At 36.0% G+C, this 20,636-nt stretch overlaps 1 protein-coding gene across 7 annotated transcripts in view; it reads left to right on the forward strand.

Annotated features, from left to right (window-relative positions):
• The window catches only part of PPFIA2 (PTPRF interacting protein alpha 2), a 421,038-nt gene that overhangs the window by 352,055 nt on the left and 48,347 nt on the right, over nucleotides 1-20,636 (forward strand). For all 7 annotated transcript variants that reach the window (XM_081127256.1, XM_081127250.1, XM_081127251.1 and 4 more), the window contains 3 exons: nucleotides 2,167-2,297; nucleotides 5,015-5,169; nucleotides 16,421-16,514. In XM_081127256.1, the coding sequence (XP_080983382.1) occupies nucleotides 2,167-2,297; nucleotides 5,015-5,169; nucleotides 16,421-16,514 (380 nt within the window). The remainder of the gene's footprint in view (nucleotides 1-2,166; nucleotides 2,298-5,014; nucleotides 5,170-16,420; nucleotides 16,515-20,636) is intronic.

A 20,636-nucleotide genomic window follows, 5' to 3' on the forward strand; every position in this document is an offset into this window, starting at 1 on the left:
ATAGAAAATATGCAAATACAGTGAATACACTGCTTTCCTGTTCAGACTGAAATCAAGAGCATAAATATTGAATATAGGAAGCAAGGTGTACTCCAGTTCTGGGAACATAGAACAAACTCGGAGTAGCATTTCAGTGGGTATAAGAAAGAAAAGATCACAAAGGAAGATCCTGTGCAGAAAGTCAGCCTCAGGGAATTCAGAGAATAGAGATGATTCATTGGGAAGAAAGGTGGGTTATGGAAAGCTAAAGATGGTTGCATAGCAAGGTAAGGAGTTACGGGCATGATTTCATTTACACTTCAAAAGAAAACATTAAAATAAGCACCATGGCTTCCATTTTATTGATGAAGACATTTATTCTAACTTAGAGCAGGTAAGTAAGTAGAATAAGAGAAACCAGGATTCAAATCCATCTCTGATTCCAAAGCCCTTCTCTTCAGTTTTGTTTTATGTAGTGTGAGCTCTCAAATTATTCAGAAAAACGTTTGTATACGGTGTTCTTAAAAGCTGATATTTAAGCCCAGCCAGGGGCATCTTGGTTCGATCCCTGGTCAGGGCACATGCCCGGGCTGTGGGCTCCACCCCAGTCAGGGGCGTCCAGGAGGAAGCTGATCAACGATGGCTCTCTAATCATTGATGTTTCTCTCTCTCTCTTCCTCTCCCTTCCTCTCTCTGAAATCAATAAAAAGATATACTAAAAAAAAAAAAAGCTGATATTTAAAAAGCCAGCATAGTTTGACTGGCAGAACAGAGAGAGAAGGGCATTTTACAAGAGGGAGTTTCAGGAGAAAATCTAGAAGCAGAATCTAGAAGCAGGTATCATGCTTAACAGAAACAAAGTGGAAAACAATCATGGTTAGATCATGAACTGTGAAAACATAAATACATATTAAGAAGAGTATGGAAACACACCTCGTGAGTTTTGATGGGGTGTGAGTTTAGAAAGGGTTTTCCGTAGCATTGATATCATGCTGAAAACAGTCCTTGGAAAATATTGTTTTGGTGACCCTATGCTAGTTGAAATGGAGAGAGAAAATTCTATTAAGATGCCTCCCTAAACTGTTAAGAGTAATCGAGGCTTGGATGACAAGAGCACAGACAAACAATTTCATTAAGTTTCTCCTATGAATAAGGTCTTTATCATATATAAACGCATTTTAGCATAATAGCTCAGTATAGAAACAAGCAAGACATTGTGTGGACATAAAAAGAGAATGCAGCTTTAAAATGTTTGCTAGAGCTATACTTAGAACTTTTTGCATCAGAACTTCTGCAACTGTTTCTTTAAGCTCTGCTATCACACATTTTCCCTCACTATAGATATTTTTAATGCACAATGATGCTATGAAAAAATTATAGCATTGTTGTAAAAATATATGTTTATAATTAGCTTCATTGTTGAAAAGTCCTATTTTAACACAGCTCTGTATCTCTATCTCTGACAAAATTTATGCTATCCAGAATTGTTCTGGGTTCTGAAATAAATTGTTCTTTAAAGAAGTCCCTTCCGTCTTATCTTCTTAGGGTTTTCTGTATGCTTTTGTCCATTTTCTCATGACAAGTAGGGAGATGAAACAATCTGAAGAATTATACTTTTACCTTTCATTATTCTCATTTTTAAAATAAAGTTTTTAAAAATATATAAATTGCAGCTCATTTTGTAAACACCCTGGAATATATTTCTTTAGCTTGGCTGATTTAAAACACTGAAACTGATAAAGTTATATTTTGACAACTCGTGTTCTCACTTCAAAAATCCCCCACTGTAAAGATATCCACGTTATGATAACCTGACTAAGCACTTTTTAAGAAAATTTGTTCCAATTTAAAAAAATTATTTATATTCTAATATATTAAAAATGATTTCAAACTAGTTTTTTCATAGTCCCAGCATACCGGTCTATGGTGCTTATTAACTCTTAAATATTTTTTTGTAGTGGGTCTATGTTTACCTTAACTGGAGAGTCTTACTTTTAAAGAGTTATTAAATTAACACTCTTTACTAATGTGAGTTTATATATGTAAAACCTACATGCCCCAAGGTTTTTTGTTCTGTTTTTGTATTAGCTTTACTCAGATAGCCTTGCTTTGACGATTGCCCATTTTTATTAATTTCAGTTGACATTCAGAAAGAGCTCATCTGAATATGTTTCTTTTTACTTCTAGATTGCAGTGGTCGAAGAAGACGGTCGGGAAGATAAAGCAACAATTAAATGTGAAACTTCCCCTCCCCCTACCCCTAGAGCCATCAGGATGACTCACACCCTCCCTTCTTCCTACCACAACGAGGCCAGAAGGTATGCCTCTCCCAGCTCCCGACAGCCTGTTCGCTCCCCCTGAAAACATTCCTCTTCCTATCAGTGTGGTCAGTAGACTGCTTCAAATTTTATGTGATTTTTTTTATTTCAACTTGTGAAATAAATAAATTAAAAAAGTCATATCACTTGCGAAAAGAACAAATTTTCATTCTGTGATCAAATTTTTAGTGTTAAAATTAACTTTATATTTGTGGTCTTGTTATTAGCCAATACTTCTAAGAACAGCTTTTCTATTTTTGGTGTATATTTCTTATTAAAATGGAATCAGGATTGCCTGGCTGGGCATGGCTCAGCGGTTGAGCATCAACCTAGGACCCAGGAGATCTCGGTTCGATTCCCGGTGAGGGTCCAGGCCCAGGTTGCGGGCTGGATCCCCAGAGGGGGGCATGCAGGAGGCAGCCGATCAGTGACTCTCTCATCATTGATGTTTCTCTCTCTTTCCCTCTCCCTTCCTCTCTCTGAAATCAATAAAGATATATTTTTTTTAAAAATGGAATCAAGATAGAGGAATAACATTAAGAATAGTAACAAAACCTACAGGGATTTTAGGATGTATGGACAGAAAATGTTTCCCTTCTTTCCTTTTAGGTTCTTTGGCTGCTCTAAATTAAATTGACACAAGACAGATTAACAGGAGAAAAACATAACTCATTCATATGGGAGCCCCATAAAATTATGAGACTTCCTGACAGTCAGATTTATATTGAGGCTTATATATACCTGAGCTAAGGAGAAGGGGTTACAGGTCTGGGGCTTCAAAGGGGAGGAAGACAGTTCATAGAAAAATGAGGAGATCACCTGTTTGATAAATAAATGTTTGCCATGCTATGCAGATAAGTCCTTCTGATATAAAAAGTTCTCCCTCTTAATAGCTCTCTTCCTGCTCTAGGCCCCCTATCTAACTTCTTCTGGGCAGTTACAGGGAGCTAAAAAGCTCCTCCTGGGAGTGTTGGACTCAGATTGTCTTCAGTTTAAAATAATCTGCATGCCAAAGTGGTAAATTCCGAGGTGGTGTGTTCTGCTTCCCTCCAGGACAAGACTAAAATTTGTCATGGAGCGTCAGAGTAATTAAGGTCTGAAAAGTCCATGGTTGTGCCCCATTTCTGTTCAGCAGACTGGTAGGTACACCATCCTTTGGCTGTCGCTGCTCTTCCGGCAGAAAGTTCTTAGAAAGGAAAAAAAACAAACACATTTACAAAATTTTAAAGGAAAAGATAAGGTTACATTGGGAAATATCCCATCTGTCATAATGACTCTTTATACTGTCCTTTCCATCTGCCTAAAAATTGTAAGCAGGTCTCTATAATAATTAATGACATAAATAAATCTAAGCATGCAATTTAACCTTAAATGTATGACCTTTTACTGTCATCAATTGCAGCATCTCTAGACACATAATTGATATAACTGAACATAACAATGATTAATACTTTAAGAATCTGTGTTCTTTTTTTTTTTTTTTTTAAGAATCTGTGCTCTAAATGCTATGTGTTTTACAACAAATATTTTTGAAAACAGAGCTTTCTGTTCTGGTGGGCATTCTTTCTCTTTTGTTTATTTCTATTTCGGATGTGGGGAAAAAAAATTATTCCAGCTTCAAAATACATACTTCCTCCACTGTCCACAAAAAGACTGAATTATATTGTCCCATATGAAAAGCAATAGCTTTTGAAGTTTTGGGCATGCGAACTCAAGTTAATTAGGATGAATAAGTAAAATTAAATAATTCATTATGGTACTGTCAACTTAATAGCTGTGGAAAAAAGAGTGATGGCAATATCTATTGGACCTCTCCTGTTAATACAGAGTCAAATACATTGACCAGGAATGGGACCTAGACCAACTACTTGAAAGTCATTTCAGTGTAACGTGTACATAAAAGAATACCTGAGGACTATAAGAAAAATTATACAGCGATTGATGGAGTATACAATTTGTTACTTTTGAATCCTTACCATATGATTTTATTTTTTTATGTTTTTTTTAAATATGTTTTTATTGATTTCAAAGAGAACAAGGGAGAGTGAGAGAGAGACAGAAACATCAATGATGAGAGAGAGTCATTGGTTGGCTGCCTCCCGCACACCCCCTATTGGAGATCAAGCCCCAAACCATGTGCCCTGACCGGGAATCCAACCGTGACCTCCTGGTTCATAGGTGGATGCTCAACCACTTAGCCACACTGGCTGGGTCCAACCAGATGATTTTAAATTAAGTGAACTGGGTTCCAAAACTGAGGGAAAGAATGCTAGATGAAAATCCAGTGAAACCATCGGCTAGACTTTGTTATTATATTTAAATTTCTTATCCTAGGTCATTATGTTAAGATTTTAAAAGCACTCTGAGAAAGAAATAAAGGATCAAGTGCCAAGTAATAGAAGGTCATCTAACATGTAGTTAACAAGGCCACTCTATGTTCATTGATTGATTTGAGATTGTACAAAAAATAAAGGAAAAAAATAATTTGGAACAAAATGAAATTTTCTAGAGAAAGTTTGGAGGCTCAGGGCCCTAAGGACGAGAGAATCACACACACTTCAGTGTGCTTAAGAGGAAAGGGGAGCCGAAAGGGGGAAACTGACCTCCGAAGCCTACTTGTTTCTCATTTCATACCTTTATCAAGGAAGCAGGTCTTGCGTATGTACCTTGTAGATGTCGCTTCCAAACGTGCATTAGCCCTCTTTTGTGTTTTGCAGTAGTTTAGCTGCCTCCCTTGAGCCAGAGAGCCTTGGGCTTGGCAGTGCCAACAGCAGCCAAGACTCTCTTCACAAAGCCCCCAAGAAGAAGGGAATCAAGTCTTCAATAGGACGATTGTTTGGTAAAAAAGAAAAAGCTCGACTTGGGCAGCTCCGTGAGTATGCACGTTGGACTTTCTCCTGCTACTCATTTCATCACTCTGAGTGTCCATTTGTTTTTCGTTTCATTTCTCAGTTTCTTCATTTTTTCTTTTTCCTACCTGACAAATTTCCATCCTAATCAGATTCATAAATCCAATTCAGCTGAAAAATGCTTGACAAAAGTTACAATATTTACTGTAAAACTTAGTCCTTACGATTTCTCTGTTAATAAGCATAGCTGCACTTGATTTAGTGCTAACTCGGTGACAGACACAAGAACCCTCCCAGGCAGGGTCATTACTGTTATTCTTACTTACTGATGACTAAACAATGTCTCAGTAATTTGTAAAACTGAAACATTCATCCTAGTGCCAGTGTTTCAAAACCAGCTTAAAGCCACTGAGTGCTCTGCTGCTTAGAGCGTAGATGTGTATAAAAGCGTAGCTATGTGAATTTTAAAAGCTTTCCTTTCTTTTGGAAAAATTCAGAAGCCCACAAAAAAATCCAAAAGAATTTTTAAGTCACACTAAAGCCTTATGATATGTGGGGCATAAAATATAAAGGACAGGGTTGGTTTGTTTAAAGCTAATACAGCTTTTTGCTAACAAACCCTACAGCATGTAGGTGGGAGGGTGGAGGAAGGAATAAGGCAATTTGTGTTAGAATTAGTCATTGCCAGTGACTAATTGAATAAAAATACTGCATAGATCAGAACAATTGAAATGACCTTAGGTTATTATGTAAACATATACATAGGTTGATTGATGGATGGGTAGAGAGATGGAGAGACAGAGAAATAAAGAGATATATATCATTGTCTGAAACAAAAATAATATGTAAAATATGGTTTTTGAAATGATGATATATATACTTAGCTTTTTTTTGGTGTCTTTCTATGTATTTATTTTTCTTCTAAAATTTCTTCTCATCATCTTGCTAATTCATGCTTGCATCTTCTGTTTTTTCCTCTTGTCTTTCTATTTAACTTAGAGTTAAATTATTGGGAAGAGATTTAGTTCCTACCTTCAATAGTAAGTGCTAAACAGAATGCTGCACATTTCTTAGCACTCCGTTTGGTTTTTCAAATAAAGGAATGATTGTTAACAAATAATGCCTCAATCACAAGGCTTAGTTTCCTGCCCTGACGCCAAAATAATTTCTGAGAATAATCTTCACGTTTGCATATAGACACCTGTAGTATTATTCAGAAACACCTTTCCCAACTTCCACAGTCTGAAAGCCACTCAATGCCTCAGAAGCCATGGGGAACTGATGGGCAGTTTGCTGTGAGATTAAATGTTATTTATCAGGAGAATTAACTTCTCTTGGATTTTCACTTCTCAAGAGAGGACCCCCTTAAACTATCAAAAAATATTATTGCATAGTGAAAGAAGGAATGTGATTTTTTTTGGATACAAAATGTCTATTTCAAGCCCTGGCCAGTGTTACTCAGTGGTTACAGTGTCGGCCCTCGCACCTAAGGGTGGCAAGTTCGATTCCTGGTCAAGGGCATGTACCTCAGTTGTGGGCTCCCTCCCCGCTTCTGGTCCGGGTGCGTTCAGAAGGCAACCAGTCCATGTGTCTCTCTCACATCGATGTCTCTCTCTCTCTCTTTCTCTTTCTCTCTCCCTCTTTCTCCTCCCTCCTATTCTCTCTGAAAAGCAATAGAAAAACTATCCTCAGTTGAGGATTAACAGCAACAGAAAAAAGGCTATTTCAAGACATTGTTTTAAATTTTGTTTTTCCTAATTTGACAACTGCTTATAGTCTTAGCAAATTATTTGTCATTCCCAGTATATTATAGTGTTTATCACAATACTGTTGAATAATTATTTTAAAATATTTATTTTGCTAACATAGTAATCATTTTATATATTCGTATTCCACCATATATGTTCAGCTTAGGTTCCATAATTTAGTTTTGCTTTTAAAAATATACTTAATTGTCTTTCACTTAGATCTTTCTACTTTTATATATATTTAACTTGGACTAATTACTGAATCACTAGAAGTTTTTGTTTTGTTTTGCTTTTTAATTCTCATCTGAGGATATTTTTTTCATTGATTTTTAGAGAAAATGGAAGAGAGGGAGGAGGGGGGAGAGAGAGAGGAACATGGGCATGTGAGAGACGCATTAATTGGTTGCCTCCTGCATGTGCCCGCCAGATGCTGGGATCAAACCTGCCACCAAGGTGTGTGCCCTGGACCAGGAATCAAACCTGAAATCCTTTGGTCCTCAGGCTGGCTCTCTAACCACTGAGCCAATCCTGCTAAGGCATGAATCACTAGAAGTTTTGCCAACAATATTGTGCCAAAACAGAGTATCCAAGGTGTAGTTAAAAGTTAGAAAAGTATAGATCCTTCCAGGAACCTAGCCATTCTTACCCATCTTCAGGGATGTGTGTCTCTATGCCAGAACAGAAGAGAAGGAAGTCATTTACAATTTCATTCTCATCAACGCCATCCAAGTCAGAAACTAGCAATAGTTACAAGATTTCTGAGCTCTGAGTAATTTTGTTTCACTGGAACAACAGAGGGCAGAGTATTAACAAAATCAGAATCCGCAACATGGTAAGGACTACGGTACTAATGAAAAAGACAAAGACCTATACCGCGGGAGCTAGAGATGTGCTACACTGAAGGTGATTCAAAGTTCCCAAAGAAACCAAGAATAAAAAGTCTTTATTCAAAATAAGATTTGAGTAAATTCAAAGACAAACACAGGCACAAGTAGGTTCCAAAAAACCATATTTGTACTAGAGAAAATGGTACATGGTACCACTGGTACTTCGCTGGAGGGATATGAACTTGGGTCTGCTTTTACCCTGGAAGGTGTACCCAGATTATAAAAGAAAGACCATGAAAACTTATCAACCCCAAGGACTGTCACCTAGTTCTGCTAACTCATGTATCACTAGAAACTGAGGAAGCATTTCTAAAGACTATGATTTTCAATATCTTGATCTGGAAAATTTAGACACAGCAGCATGCCAATGTTTTCTCTTTTACCAATGAAAATAGAAGATGAAAAAAGATGGCATGGAAAGTAATGCGGTTGAGGAATGGTAGGGTCAAAAAACCAAACTGAAATTTTGAATCAAATCCTAAGATTTGGAACTCTTAGTTGAAGAATTTATCTCATAAGGGAAGAGAAACACAAATTAACCTGGGGATAGCTATGCTAGATGCCTTTAAATGGAACACAGTGTGGAGGGATAAATTTGTCTAAATAAAACTATGAAATGTTCACTTGGTTCTGTCAAGGAAGATAAACCACAAGGAAGGAATTCTTAGTAATTCATAGAGAAAAATATTGTAAAGGGGGTGTTATTTGCCTTATATAACAACCTGAAAATCTAGGTTAATTAGGTAAATTTTAGATATGAGAGATCAGTCAATGTGACTACATTGATAACCCACAGAGAACCAAATTCAGTATACTACATATGTTTTTACAAATGTGTTATTAGCAAAGGCAATATGAATATGGAAATCCCCATACATAAACATATACAGCCTTTCATTTAAAATAAAACTAAACCTTTAGTATGTTTCTGGCCTAGAAAAGTTTATCTGCTATGTTGTGTGTCCTATCCAAACAGCTAGAAACAGGGGTTCTGAAACTCAAGATCCATGATTATGCATCAGTAGTTAGAATCCTTGGCTGGCTTGATTTTTAGTTTTACCAGAAAGCATTAACCCATTTTGATTTCAAAGAGAAGAAGGGAAAGGGGGAGAGAGAGATAGAAACATCAATGATGAGAGTCATTGATCAGCTGCCTCCTGCACACCCCCGACTGGGGATCCAGCCCGCAACCCGGGCATGTGCCTTGACCAGGAATCGAACCGTGATCTCCTGTATCCTAGGTCAGTTGATGCTCAGCTGCTGAGCCATGCCTGGCCAGGCTAACCTATGTTTTTATAATATATTTTTATTGATTTCGGAGAGAGGAAGGGAGAGGAAGAGAAATATAGAAACATCAATGATGAGAGTCATTGATCAGCTGCCTCCTGCATGCCTCCTACTGGGATTGAGCTCACAACTCGGGCATGTGCCCTGACTGGGAATTGAACCCTAATTTCCTGGATCATAGGTCAATGTTCAACCACTGAGCCGTGCTGGCTGGGCAGCATTAACCTATTTGAAACAAAACAAATTAAGCTGTGTTAAAACTAGCTGTGTCAAACAAAGTTCATTTGTTTCATTGACAGAGTTACTCAGTAACAGAACAGGAAAGGTAGTGGGCAATCTGTGACTCATGACATCCTGTGGATAGGATTTCAAAACAGGGTGTGGGTGATGGAAAAATTAGGTGGGAGTTGTAATTGGTTGAATAATCCTGCCCTAATAGTGCCAATGAATAGAGTGATGCCATCTAGCTCACGGTTTCTCATGGCATGGTTAAGACTCACTGACTGCTTGATAGACACATCTCCCAATCACTTGGATATGAACATTTCAGCAACACAGATGTCTGATTTCTGGATTACTAATATGGATAGGAATCACAAATTAAAAAAGCTAGTCTTATTCCTAAATACTATCTAAAAAAGTGAAATGTGGAAGCTACAAAATATCCCTGCTCTGAACATTTTTATAAGAAAAATCTAGAAATTTTATGTGACTCTAAAGTCAGTATATTAGTCAATAGATGTAGGCCACATTCAGAGACATAGTACTGGGATAAAAGAAGACTTTTCCACTTCACTCCACTCTGGTAAGATAAACGCCAAGGGATAGTGTCAATTTCCATTTCCTGCATTTTTAGAGGCATGTCATTATTTTGGAGGACGGTTAGAGGGGAGGGTTAAGCTGATGTACAGGATCGAATTCATGTGAGGAGTATACATGTAGATAGATGTGTTTATTCTTCTTGCCATCGGTATGGCTCATTACAAATATTTGAAGAGCTATTATGTGGAAGAGCTGTTGGCTTTTTCATTGTTGAGTGAGGGTACAAAACTAGAGTCAAAGTGTTCAAGTTGTAGGAAGATTGACTTCATTTTAATCTAAGAAAGAACACTGGGGTGTCAGAATTATATCCAAAGAGCTGGCTATTGAGGTAATGCCGTTGTCACTGAAAACTAGGTAAATTATAAAGCAAAAGCTAGGTAAATACTGGGGACATCTGTTGTAAAGAGTCCAAGCTTTGGAAAGATGGTTGACTGGATGATCTCTAAGATCTACTTCAACCCTAGTAATACTGAATCTATGAAATTCTAACATTTAATCCTATGTCACGCAATTCTTTCTCTCTCTCCCTCTTTTTTTTTTTTAACAGAACATATACTATGAATTGTTTACTATAAAGTGCATTTGTATTTTTTAAAATTACAGACTTTCAAGGTTAGACAATATCTAAAGATCTTGTAGTGGTCCACATTCTATAATATATAGAAATGGAGATGAGTTAAAAAATAATTTAGGCAAAGCAGCTGCTTGGTAGGAAAATTGGTATTGGTTCCCAGTTCTCGCTTCCTGGTCTAGTGCTCCAGACAATATACTCTTGGAACTGGTTTAATAAAAAATACCTCACTGAGCCCCTAGTCCTGTGGAACAAGTTTGGTAACTTAATGCAATTAAAAACATGATTAATAAAGTTTATAACTTTTTGAGGATATTATACATAAATGCATAGAAATTAAAAATCCATTCAAGGCAACAGTAAAAGAGACATCACAGAATACATTATAAATTTTCTTATTAAAGATGCAGACATAATGTAAGTAAGGAGTTCAGATTATTAATTTTTCTCTCTGTGGATGCATTTGATTCTACTAGGAACATCTAAATTCAGTTTTTCTACAGAATTGAAAGTTGTTAAAGCCAGAGTCTCAGATAGAACTGATGCCTGAGAAAGGGAACTGAAGCCACATGAAAGAACAAACTCCAAAGGAAATGTGCTGGAAAGGAACTTGGGTCCTTTCTGAGGTTAGTCAGGAAGTGGGTTATGGGCTGGGGTCAGGAACTGAAACCAAATTATCAAGTCAAGGAAATGGTCAGGACTAAAGGTCAAGTTACCTAACTATGGAGAGATTGGAAACGCGGGGCTTAGAAGGCAGCAACTGGAAGCACAAAGCATACAGATGAAATGACCTAAGTTCCAGGGTCAAGTATCCAAGCAGAAGCTAAGAGAGCAGTCAAGCACCGTGCTAGGGGCAGTTTACTGAAAGCTTATGAAAATGCAATAGAGTGTGAAGACAAGGTAGGGATTTAAAACATTTACTGCTTCTCGGGGAATCATCTGCTCCATATGATTTTAACGTTCATTGGTTTACTACCTGGGAAACACCAGCTCTCCCAAGTCTTCAGAGAGCCCTAACAATAATGACTATAAAGAAAAAAGGAACAGAACTCTGCAACTTTCTAAATGAAGTTTCTCTTATAATTTGAAAATAAAAGAGGAAAATATATTAATTTTTAATAAGCAGAATCCCCAATTAAAGACATATAAAATGGATATATTATTGATTTAAAAAGCAACAAAACTACTTTACAGATTTCCTTTAAATGCATATGAGAAGCAATATATTTCAAAGAGATACTTTGCCTACTAAATTGCATATCCCTTTTGTTTATGGTCACTGCCAGATTGTATTATAATTGCCTGAACTCATTGGCCTTCTGTAATCAGCATAATAAAGAAAATAATTTCATCATGACAAAAGCAGAATCAACCTTGAACTAGCATTATTTAGCAAGCACCTTTCCACATATAACATTTGGGTGGCTGTGCTCGCCTTTTCCTAAAAATTTAGATTGTTCCTAGATGCTATGGAACCAACAGATATGATATAAATTCCACAGAGTAACAATTAGAGATGACTCATTCTCTGCATGGTGAAAGGGCCTTTCTTTTAAGAAAGCAGTATTTAGCTTCAATTATTAGCGCATTTTTTACACACTCTTTATGAGTTTGGCACTGCCTAGGTGCTCCTCTAGAGAGCTAACAGAAATGGAAACAATTAAGTAAGCATTTATCAATTCAAATGTAAATACAAAATGAGTGGTATGAAATAATACTGAGGAGAGGTCCAGTAAAAGAATGATGAAGCTACTGATTAGCTGCAGTTTATAGTCTAATTCTGTCTGGAGTTAGAGCTCCCTCTTTTTTATATTTCTGCTGAAAACAAGGGAGAGGTAGAGACCTAGATTTGGGACAGAAATTTCTCTAGACTTGTAGCTCAAGGGACAACATGAAATAAATTATTTTGACTTGAGTCTAAGGCCCAGGCAACACAGAAACATTTGCCTTCACAATATCTCCAACCGGTACCACCCCTAGATCTGGGCATAAAAGGGCTTTTCCTTGAATTCCTCAGCCTGGGTCTTAGGAAGCCTCGCACTTTGCAGCACCTTTGTTGAAATTCTCTAAGAGCTCCCCTCTGGTGCGTGGGAGAGGCTGGAACTGGAATTGCTATCTGGGCAGGGCATCCTGATCTAAGACCAAGACCCGTATGGGTCCAACTGCTGGAAACATTGAAATTTTCTGTTATGTTTCAGACCCTGGGACCAGCCAGGGAGGCAGTGTCCTCAAATCTAACTAAACCATATGGTCCTGGGTCCCTGTTTCCCGCCATCAGGGTGCTCCCTGCTTATCTACCCCATGCCTGGGGTTGACAAGATGTCCTGCCGAGCCCGGCGACTTGCATTATGGGGTTGTTCTGGACCAATGACCTGCTCCTGGTTCCAGGAGGGCACTCTAGCAAGTGAATCACTCCCAGAATTCTGCTGTCCAGAATGATATCGTATGACAGCGAACCACTAGATTGTGGCCACATTGATTTGGGTTACTCAAAATGTTTATATAAAAAGTGGGCCGGAAAAAATTGCTTAATTGGGCCCTTCACACTCTATGAGTGGTCCTTTCTCTAACACTCCCAACTCCCAAAGTCCTTACAAAAGTATACGTGGGTGACTAAATAGTCCAGAGAACTTTGAGGGCAAGGATTTTGGCTTAAGCTTTTATATGTGCAACTACTAGGAGGCCACGGACAAGGTCACATGCAATTTCTTATCCGAGTATCCACCAAATCATGAGACTCAAGCCTTCTCCGCCTAAGTACCTTTTGCTATGAGTTGGGAGTGAATGCTGTTATCTCCACATTCCTAATGGATCTTCTAGAGAGTCACCCATAAGCCAGGGTTTCTCACCAGGCACACTCTTGTCATTTTCACAAGGTCAAGGTCAAGGATTCTCTACTCTTTGAGGATGTTTAGAATTCTTGTCCCCTACTTAATATATGTCAGTTGCACTTTGCAATCATGGTAACATCTAAACATGTAGTCCCCTCTTTCCACCAACATAAGTAAATATTTACACTCTCTCTCTGGAGGATTGATACTATCTCCAGTTTAAGAGTCACTAGTATACAGCCCTGTCAACAGAAATATAATGTAAGCCACAAGGTGAGCCATATACACACTTTCTAATTTTCTAGTAGCCACATTAAGAAAAGTGAAAAGAGACAGGTAAGATGAATTTTAGTAATAATTTTATTTAAACCAATATATGAAAACTATAATTTCAACATGTAATCAATATAAATTTATTAAATAGACATTGTATATGTATATTTTCACTAAACTTCCAAATCTTGTGCATATTTTATAATACAGTATTTAATTCGGACTAGCCACATTTCAAGTGCTCAGTAGCCACATGTGACTAGTGAATAAAATATTGGCATAGACGAGTAAATATTCTTAAAGTCCACACAGCCATAGGAGCCTGCTGATGCCTGAGAGGAAATGAGGCAGACTCACCTTTAGGAGTTAGCTAGCTGGTCAGGTATGTGGAAAGATGAACCTGCTGTTTATAGGGCAGCTGGATCAAGAATGTTCTCATCTAGAAACAGTTTAATTGGGCTGGAAAAAGCATGTAATTAGACTTTTGATTCTGCTTAAGGGTATGTTTCTACATGTGATGAAGAAAAATAATTTTACCTGCTATAGTAAAATGTCATTTTCTATAGGCATGTTCAAACCCAATGTGTCCACAAGTCTCTATTAAATCCCTTATTCAAAGGATATTAGGTTTTGAAGTACTGATTGTATTTCCAAGCTCTCCATGCTTTTTATAATTTTATTTCTGAGGAGCAAATTTTAAAACTTATTTTTTCTAGATCTAGTTTTGACTCACAAAATCCTTCTAGAGCTTTCTTTGTTTCTTTTCCAGAGTTTCATTTTTTAAAATGTTCTTTTTCTATAATTGAAATCTTGGGTTCTTGAAAAAATTTACGTCAGAAATTAGTTGTTATTCTTTGTTCTGAAGAATAAGCCTAATTGATCCAACCACCTGGCGGCCGAAAATGTCTCACTGTTTCAAACAGATCTACCTCATCAATCTCTATGTCCCCATCTGGACTGCTGAAAAATTTTGTAATTTTAAAGTGAATGAACCATTCCCATTTACATTTAAAGAGTACAATTTTATTGTTAATTGCAGATTGTGAGTAATAACTTATGGATGTACAGTAAGGCAAGTATACCAATGAGAGAAATAAAATGAAAATGTTCACTCTCTGTGCATAATGGAAAATCCCACATTTAAAAATTATCCCCAAGAGTGCCTTAGTTAACTATTGGACGGCTGTCCTAATGACACCAACAATGAGAGTCTTTCATAATAAAAAAGTATTTAAGTATTAATTTCACATGTGCATAATTGAATAAAATAAATTTTGGTCCCCAGACTATGAAGCCCTGCATAAGATCTAGAGAGCAATCAATGTGTTTTTAATCAAATAGAACTTCCTTATAATTACAGAATTCAGTAATAGAGTTACTAGGTTATGAGAGTAACTTGTATCAATGCTACAAAATTAATAGTACTAAGTGTTATAAATTACTTGCTAAAATAAATTATGAAAAACAGTAACAACAAAATTTGTGTAAGGTCAAGTCCTGCAAATGTTAAGTAAGGAAATGTCCATTACAATGACAGAGATAAAAGTTGTCTTTAATAGTTCTTATTTACTGACATATTGGTAAAAAATTTTGCGTAGTCTTTGTAAGAGTTAATATTAACTTACATCTTTGTACCTAAACTTGAGCTTAATTGGAGTCTAAATCCCTTCCATTAAATTTTATATGTATATTAACCCACTTAAAATAGTATTTTCCATGTTTTTCACATAGAATAAATACCAAAGAGAAAACAGAGCCCGAGATTAAGTTCTCATTTTTCAATTAAAACAAATTTTGTGTGAATTAATTATATGTTCAGGGATTCTGAATTAAATAATTGCACTGGGAAATGTTTAATCCTGTTTGATGCTTGCCATACTTTCTTTCTCCTTTCATTCCAAGGTTACATATATTATGTATATTCCAAAGCCAATAAAATTGCTTTTAACCCAAATAATTTATCTACTGAATAAAAACAATTCTCACAAGGGTCTTTTTGAAAAAAGACTTAGGATTTTTTCCAGGTATTATAAAATTAACAAAACAAAACCTATGAAATTCTAGACGTAAGGTTTATACTGGATATAGGGACCATGAAGGTGAGCAAAGAGGCTTCCAGAAGCTGCATATGAAAAGTTTTTAGAAGTCAGGGATCGCCTCTCCATTCCCTTGACTTGGAATTGAAGACATACACCTGAGTTTCTACTCATTGGACCATCAACTACCTCACTATATATAAAATATTAAAAAGCATTTTAAATGTTGAAAAACTTAATACTCCACAGATAGTTGTTCCTATTTTTCATTTTTAAAAAAAGTAGAAGAGATCATTGGACTTTCAAACTATATATTCATGTGTTTGCCAGTGTACAGGCCACATGTATTATGTTGCTATGAGGTGCCACTGACTAATCTAACGCTAGGTACTTTTTTTATTCACTCATTGTATGTTTATGTGTGTACCCAGGCCATTTTATGCATGTTGGTTTGGAAATATAAAGACAATCAAAAAAAAAGAGAAAAAATGTGATTCTAAACAGTTGCTTAAGGAAATTTTTAGAAATTTAATTTCAGCCCAATCCGACATGGCTCAGCGGTTGGGCATCAACCTAGGGTCCAAGAGATCAAGGTTCGATTCCCCATCAGGGCACATGCCCATGTTTCAGGCTCAATCCCCAGTCGGGGGCGTACAGGAGGCAGTGGATCAATGATTCTCATCATTGATGTTTCTCTCTCTCTCTCCCTCTCCCTTCCTTTCTCTGAGATCAATAAAGATATATTTTTTTAAAAAAATAATTTAATTTCAGAATTGACACCATGTGTTCACCCTAATGTGAATAGTTCCTTCTTCACAGGAGGCTTTATGGAGACTGAAGCTGCAGCTCAGGAGTCCCTGGGGTTAGGCAAACTTGGAACTCAAGCTGAGAAGGATAGAAGACTGAAGAAAAAGTAGGTTTGGAGATTATTTCTTCCTTTTCTAACTTGAACCTACACTTTGTCATTGCTTGTGGGGAATTTAAAAAAATAGTAGTTGGAAAGAAAACAACAGTGAGGCAGGTATTACCCTGGCCTTTCCTAAAACTATTCAGTGCTCCAGTTTCCTGGTTCTAATAGGCTACATTTTGAAAGGAATATTGGACATATTTCACAAGTAGTAGAAATAAAATTTCTTTAAATATACTTGTGTTATTTCAAAACACAGTATATTAAAATATTTAAATGCAGCCTTACAAATAATGTCATATTTTATTTGATGTGAAATTCAGTACTGAACCGGTATATAAAATGAGAGTATACCATTCATCTTTGTGTTTCTTCTCATGACAGTCAAAGTATCTCCTCTTAAAATGGAGTATTTAAAAGGAGAAATTCCTCGGAGCAACTGAAAACAAGCTTATTTTAGACTCACAGCAGATTGTTTTGCATCTGTCAGGAAACTGATAGTGCATCTTTTCATTCACATATAATATGGAACATTTAAATAACTTGCAAAATTGGCAAACTTTGAGTCTCAGCAGCTATTGGAAAACCAGGGGATCCATAAATAACATTTTTTAAATATATAGTAACATTTTCAGTGATGGAATAGCACCTTTAGAACATGTTTTTAAAAGCCAAAGAATTTCTCTTTATTCCAGAACCTATTGGCTGGTTACCCCTCTTCCTCCCTCAGCTGTTCATGGCTCTAGTCGTCGTCATTGTCACAGAGCTGCTCTGGTGGTTACAGCATCCAGATGAACCAATTTACTTCACTTTTTGCCATCTCACTGGCTTTGCACATGTTTATTAAGAAGGGGGAAATGTGTATTTACAAGTTGCAGAACAACTCATTAGCCAAATTGTTTCATTAATTTGCTACTCACAAAAATTAGGTATGCATCCAAATTCAGTAGAAATACTGTGCAGAAAATAGAAGTAACATTGAGAGCATTATTTTAAAAATACAATTAAATGTGCAGTAACGTTCCATACTAGTAAATATTTTTTTCCTTTAGTTAATTATCACTCAAAATGTATATTTAAATATTATCCCAATATGCTTGAAATCTCTTAATTTTATTTATTCCTATCAAGGATTCTGATATTCAATTTTATGGTTATTTATTGTGGGAAAAAATTCAGCCTTCTCCTTTGATAGATTATTTAAAAGTTCTGTCAAGTCTAAATGATTTTAAATTTTATTCACTTAAAATTACTTTAAATCTAAAAAAATAAGAAGAGTCAAAACCCAGCCTAGCTAAGGAACTTGGTTTATTTCTCTTAAAAGTTAATTTTTATTTTTCCCTAAATGAAATATTTACATACAGTGGCCATCTGGCCAACTTTCACATTGCAAACAAGGCTGGCATTGAGGCATGCATCACCTCGTTCACTGGTTGTTTATGAGACCAAGTTAAATGTCCTTTTTGACAGCTACTAAAGTTAAACATCACAATTATGCAATGATTTTTAAAATAAAATATTTAGAGTTAAAGTTTAGCTATTATTAACTTTACATACTGTTGGATTGATTTGATATTAATGTTATGGGATTATTTTTCAAATACTAAGTACTCTCACAGTCAGAAGCTGATTTTAGTTCCAGATTGAGTTTGAAAATCTTACTATGTGTGACTTTTACATTTTATTTTGCAATATGTTTTGGCAAAATATGATTTTAAAATGTATTAAATAGAATACTTGTCTTGAATATAAGAAGAATATTAAGAGCATTCTTTAATATAATGAAAGCTAAAATTTCTTAGTATAATTATTTCCTATTAATAATAGTATTTGGGTTAAAGTGGATCCAACAGAGTTAATGAATGGAAGGACAGTATTTTTTTTACTATTGTCAATCCCATAGCAGGAACCATTTGAGCATAAACATGTAGCCAGGGTTTGTGAGATGTATATATAGAGCTAACACTTATTCAGGACTTGCATGACACTACACTGTGGCTTCTGGGTTACCAAGGTGTGAAGTGTCTTCATGCAATGAGTTTTATAAGATAAACAAGATAAATTATTTTTGAGTTATGTAGTATCAAAATGCATTTATATTACATTTTTATTATTAATTATTATTAAACACTGGCCATGTTCTTAAATTTTATAAAGTATTAAATTTTTATTTAAACAAGTCCATTTTTCTTTGTTTCTAAAGATACCCTGCCCCCCTTAAGTGGGTTTCAATGAATACTATTTTGTGTGTTAAATTTTCATGTGTATTAATCTTCTTTCAGGATGGAAAAAATTCAAGTACATTTTATTAGAAAGGTAAACAAAATCATAAAATGGAACAACTTTTTTCAAAAAGTTGAACTCTATAGGTTGTGCATGCATAGTTGTAATGACTATGCTTTCCTACCAGTTTATTTAATTTTTTATTTTAGCCTTTGGCCAAAAAAGTAATATTTCCAGGATGAAATACTTAACTGACATCTATATTCACTGTCCCAAAGTTAATATCAGAGATTCCTTAGTCTCTGTGAGAAGTGGCAGACCTGGAGAAAATTTTTATTTTTAACTTTTCTAGGATATCAGGTATTTACAGTTGACGATCTGTGATTTTAAATTTAATTAGGAATAATTTTCTCTAAAGACATTAGTTATGACACATTTTGAAAAACCATACGTTCGTAGAGCAACATTCACGACATTCCAAATTTTTGCAAAGTTCAGAAATTTGTAATGTTGCCAGTCCCAAAGGAAGGTCTAATTTGAGGTCCATTTCCCATCCAGCAAACTGAACACACGAGTTAGAACAGCTTACTAGATCTCTCTTCCTACTTTATCACACTTTCACTTTGCTTTCTGGTAAGGCATTTGTTTTTCTTACAATTCTAGCTATTGTCCTATGATGAGAAATAGGAAATCGACAATACTGGACCTGCTAAAGCACCCACCGTTCAAAAATCTTATCAGCCTCTAGCTTTCTGAGTTGGGCGTTATCACACAGGTGCTGTTCTCTCATCAGAACATCTAACCTAGGCCTAAAGTCATCTTCTTTCTGGTTCACTTTTACTATGCCAATTTCTGTTGTACTTTCTTTCAAAGCTTAAATTCCTTAATATCTTTCCCAGAAGGTTTATATAGAGTGCTGTTAATACCTACAATAACTGTGTCAAACTGACAGTACATCTTTGAGTATTTTACATTAATTTCTCTGGTCTTCTCCCTTAAAATGTGACCATTTTTTCTGTAGCCTCAAGGTATAGCTCTCCTAATCTTTAAGGATTGAGTCACTTGTCATTCTTATTATGGATCAACATATTAAAAATGTGATTTCCCCTAATTTTCTCGATGTGGGCTCCCTCTGGAGTGTCACTGCTCTTGGAGACCTTGTCCATCAGCTTCTGTTTGATTTAATTGGTCTACAAGCACCTTTTCTGATTTAACACAAACTAAATATATCCCCTATTTCTGAGGCTCACATTATGAATAACTGGACCTAAGAATGTCACCTCTTCCCTTTTATACCTATCATCTGATCTTCAAAAACTTATTTCCCTTTCTTAGCTCTTCAGTCAATGTTTTAGGTTAAAACCTGAAGCTACTCATTCAGGCTGTTCAACCACAACTAGAAAAATAACTGCATGGCACATAGAAGCTACTGCAAGGCCAAAATCTTACATGGTCTGGCCCACCCAAAACCTTCAATTCTGAATGTTCTTTGATCCCCTAGATCCCTGAATTTCACTTCAAATATAGATATGGGTATTTTAGGACTCAGTAAATAGAAGCTCTGCTCTGTGGCGAAGTTTAGAATCTATTTGATGGTAGACAAAGGAGTCAGACAATTAGAGATCAAAATGTCAGCTTATTACTGAAAGAGCTATTAGAACATGACTTAAGTATGTGAAAAAGGGGGGTTCCTAAAACTGAACCTCCACGTTACATAAACTTACCTGACACAGAAGGAGCTGGATAGTCACAGACTTCCAAAGTGCACAAGTGTAAGTCCTACCTCTCCTTAAAAATAGCATCTACAATATTATGATCCCATAAACATGGTTTTCTGGAATCAAAGACCATAAACTCACAAGAAAAGAGATGAAATTTTATGTCATTAGCACCTTTGACTAAAGA

This window comes from Miniopterus schreibersii (assembly GCF_964146895.1).
Source record: "Miniopterus schreibersii genome assembly, chromosome: 2".
Taxonomy (NCBI): Eukaryota; Metazoa; Chordata; class Mammalia; order Chiroptera; family Miniopteridae; genus Miniopterus; species Miniopterus schreibersii.